The sequence below is a fragment of the Engraulis encrasicolus genome, chromosome 13 (assembly GCF_034702125.1).
Source record: "Engraulis encrasicolus isolate BLACKSEA-1 chromosome 13, IST_EnEncr_1.0, whole genome shotgun sequence".
Classification (NCBI taxonomy): Eukaryota; Metazoa; Chordata; class Actinopteri; order Clupeiformes; family Engraulidae; genus Engraulis; species Engraulis encrasicolus.
The window spans coordinates 31,516,347-31,518,696 of record NC_085869.1 but is presented as its reverse complement, the minus strand read 5'-3'; the positions used below and the strand labels follow the sequence as shown (position 1 = coordinate 31,518,696).

Here is a 2,350-nt window from a genome sequence, read left to right as displayed (position 1 = left end):
ATTCTAATCGCTGTCAAAGCGCATCATATGGCTGCCGCTTAAACTAACTTCTCAACTACACTAGGGAAAGTAGCTCAACTGCGCATTCTATTACGCTGGATGTGAAACGAGCAAGAGGAGACGAGGCAAAATACAAGAGGAAAAACAAACCTTCGAAAACACCTTCCTGGATTATATTACAGGTTGATTCAACTCGCTTTCCTTTTGGAGCCGTAGTCAGCGTGTTGTTTGCGCTTGTTCCACAGGACTTGAGCGCCTCACTGCATGTGTGGCTTTTTTTTCTCGTCTTAGCTGTAAACTAATAAGCCGTCCGAATGTATAGCATGATGATGGAAACGGACCTCCACTCCCCTGGTCCCCAAACGAACACAAATTCGGGGCAAACGGGGAACAACGCGGGAAGCAAAAGTAACCAAGAGCGCGTCAAGAGACCCATGAACGCGTTTATGGTCTGGTCCCGGGGCCAACGACGCAAGATGGCCCAGGAAAATCCCAAAATGCACAACTCTGAGATCAGCAAAAGACTGGGGGCAGAGTGGAAATTGATGTCAGAGGCAGAGAAACGGCCCTTCATCGACGAAGCGAAGCGGTTACGAGCCATGCACATGAAAGAGCACCCGGATTACAAGTACAGACCCAGGCGGAAGACCAAAACGCTGCTCAAAAAGGACAAGTACTCTTTGGCTGGGGGTCTGCTCGGCGGAGCCAGCGCCGGAGGAGGCGTGGGTCTCGGCGTGGGGATGAATTCTGCAGGTGTCGGGCAGAGGCTGGAGAGCCCTGGGGGCCATGGAGGCAGTGCCAGCGCCGGATATGCCCACATGAACGGCTGGGCAAACGGTGCGTACTCAGGACAGGTGGCAGCTGCTGCGGCCGCTGCTGCTATGATGCAGGAGGCTCAGCTAGCCTACAGCCAGCACCCCGGCTCCGGAGCACACCATCACCATGCCCACCACCACCACCCGCACAACCCGCAGCCCATGCACCGCTACGACATGACTACCCTGCAGTACAGTCCCATCTCGAACTCCCAGAGCTACATGAGTGCCTCCCCGTCCGGCTATGGGGGCATCTCTTACGCCCAGCACCAGAGCTCCAGCGTCGGATCCCCCGCGTCTATCGGTACGCTAGGATCCCTGGTCAAGTCGGAGCCCAACGTAAGCCCCCCAGTCAGCACGCACTCCCGAGGCCCTTGTCCCGGTGACTTGAGAGAAATGATTAGCATGTATTTACCGACCGGGGAGTCTGGGGACCCGTCCGTTCAGAGCAGACTTCATGCTTTGCCCCAGCACTACCAGAGTACAGCGACAGGAGTTAATGGAACCGTCCCTCTGACACACATTTAAAAAAAAGTATTTCTTACACACCAGACAACTACAGAGACGCATCCAGAATCGCGTAACCAAATATTTACCTCTTTTCTTTTACTGGTCACACCGACCTCCCCATTTTTTTGTACAGAATGTTTATGTTACTGTAAATTTTAAAAAGTAGCCTAAATATTGTGGCAATTGACTTCAAGAGAAAAAATGAAATGAGGAAATGAAACGAGCATATGGCTTTTCTTTTGTGGAATATTGTTTGGAAATTCTGTCCACACTTAAATAATTCGAGCTGTCATGGCTTTGGTCAATGTGAAGCTATTGGGAGTATAATTTGCCCTATGTTCAGTTCAGTGTTACTTTTCAATAATTTACTTTTTGTGCGAAAGAAGAAAAAAGACATCCTAACCAGAAAATAAAATAGTGTAGGCCATCCTTTATGAATAATAATGAGAATTGTTTTTAAAAGTTTATATAAACTGCTTATTTACCAAAACGTTTGTAAACGTGAATTAATGTCCTTGCGTTATACCCTTTCTGCTGTAATATTTCATGTAAATTGTGAATAACTTTTAATATTTTAAAAGGCTGGCACACAACTGCAGCTGTACATAATTTATGAAATGCATTTTTGCCAGTTCAAATCTTGACTTTGCGTTGGAACATGATTTAAATAAAATTGACAGATATGTTGCCTTGGTTCATAAACAGTGTTTTGTTACTGTGTGGTCGAAATATCAGAGCAAGTTTTTTTTTCTTGTTTTTAGACAACTTGGTTATTGTTAGAAGTAGTTAGTCCTTGTGTGGAATTATTGGGTAAAAAATAAAGTAGGCTATGAAAAATAGGCCTGCATTCATGTGCTTAAAAATGGACAAAGCCCTTTTGTGAAGTAAAAATAATGCCTTAGCTGACAAAAATCTAAATTAGCTATGGGGTGCTTTCCAAAAAGCACCTCTTTTCAAATATGAATTAGTAGCCTTTGGTGCAGACTCTTTGGTAATATTGGAGCCCAAATGTGAAAATTACATTG

At 45.7% G+C, this 2,350-nt stretch overlaps 1 protein-coding gene across 1 annotated transcript; it reads left to right on the top strand.

Annotated features, from left to right (window-relative positions):
- Positions 1-314: 314 nt before the first annotated feature.
- Positions 315-1,977, top strand: sox1a (SRY-box transcription factor 1a). The gene has a single exon (XM_063214565.1). It carries the CDS (start codon positions 315-317, stop codon positions 1,341-1,343), a length of 1,029 nt encoding a protein of 342 aa, XP_063070635.1. The 3' UTR covers positions 1,344-1,977.
- The last annotated feature ends 373 nt before the right edge of the window (positions 1,978-2,350 follow it).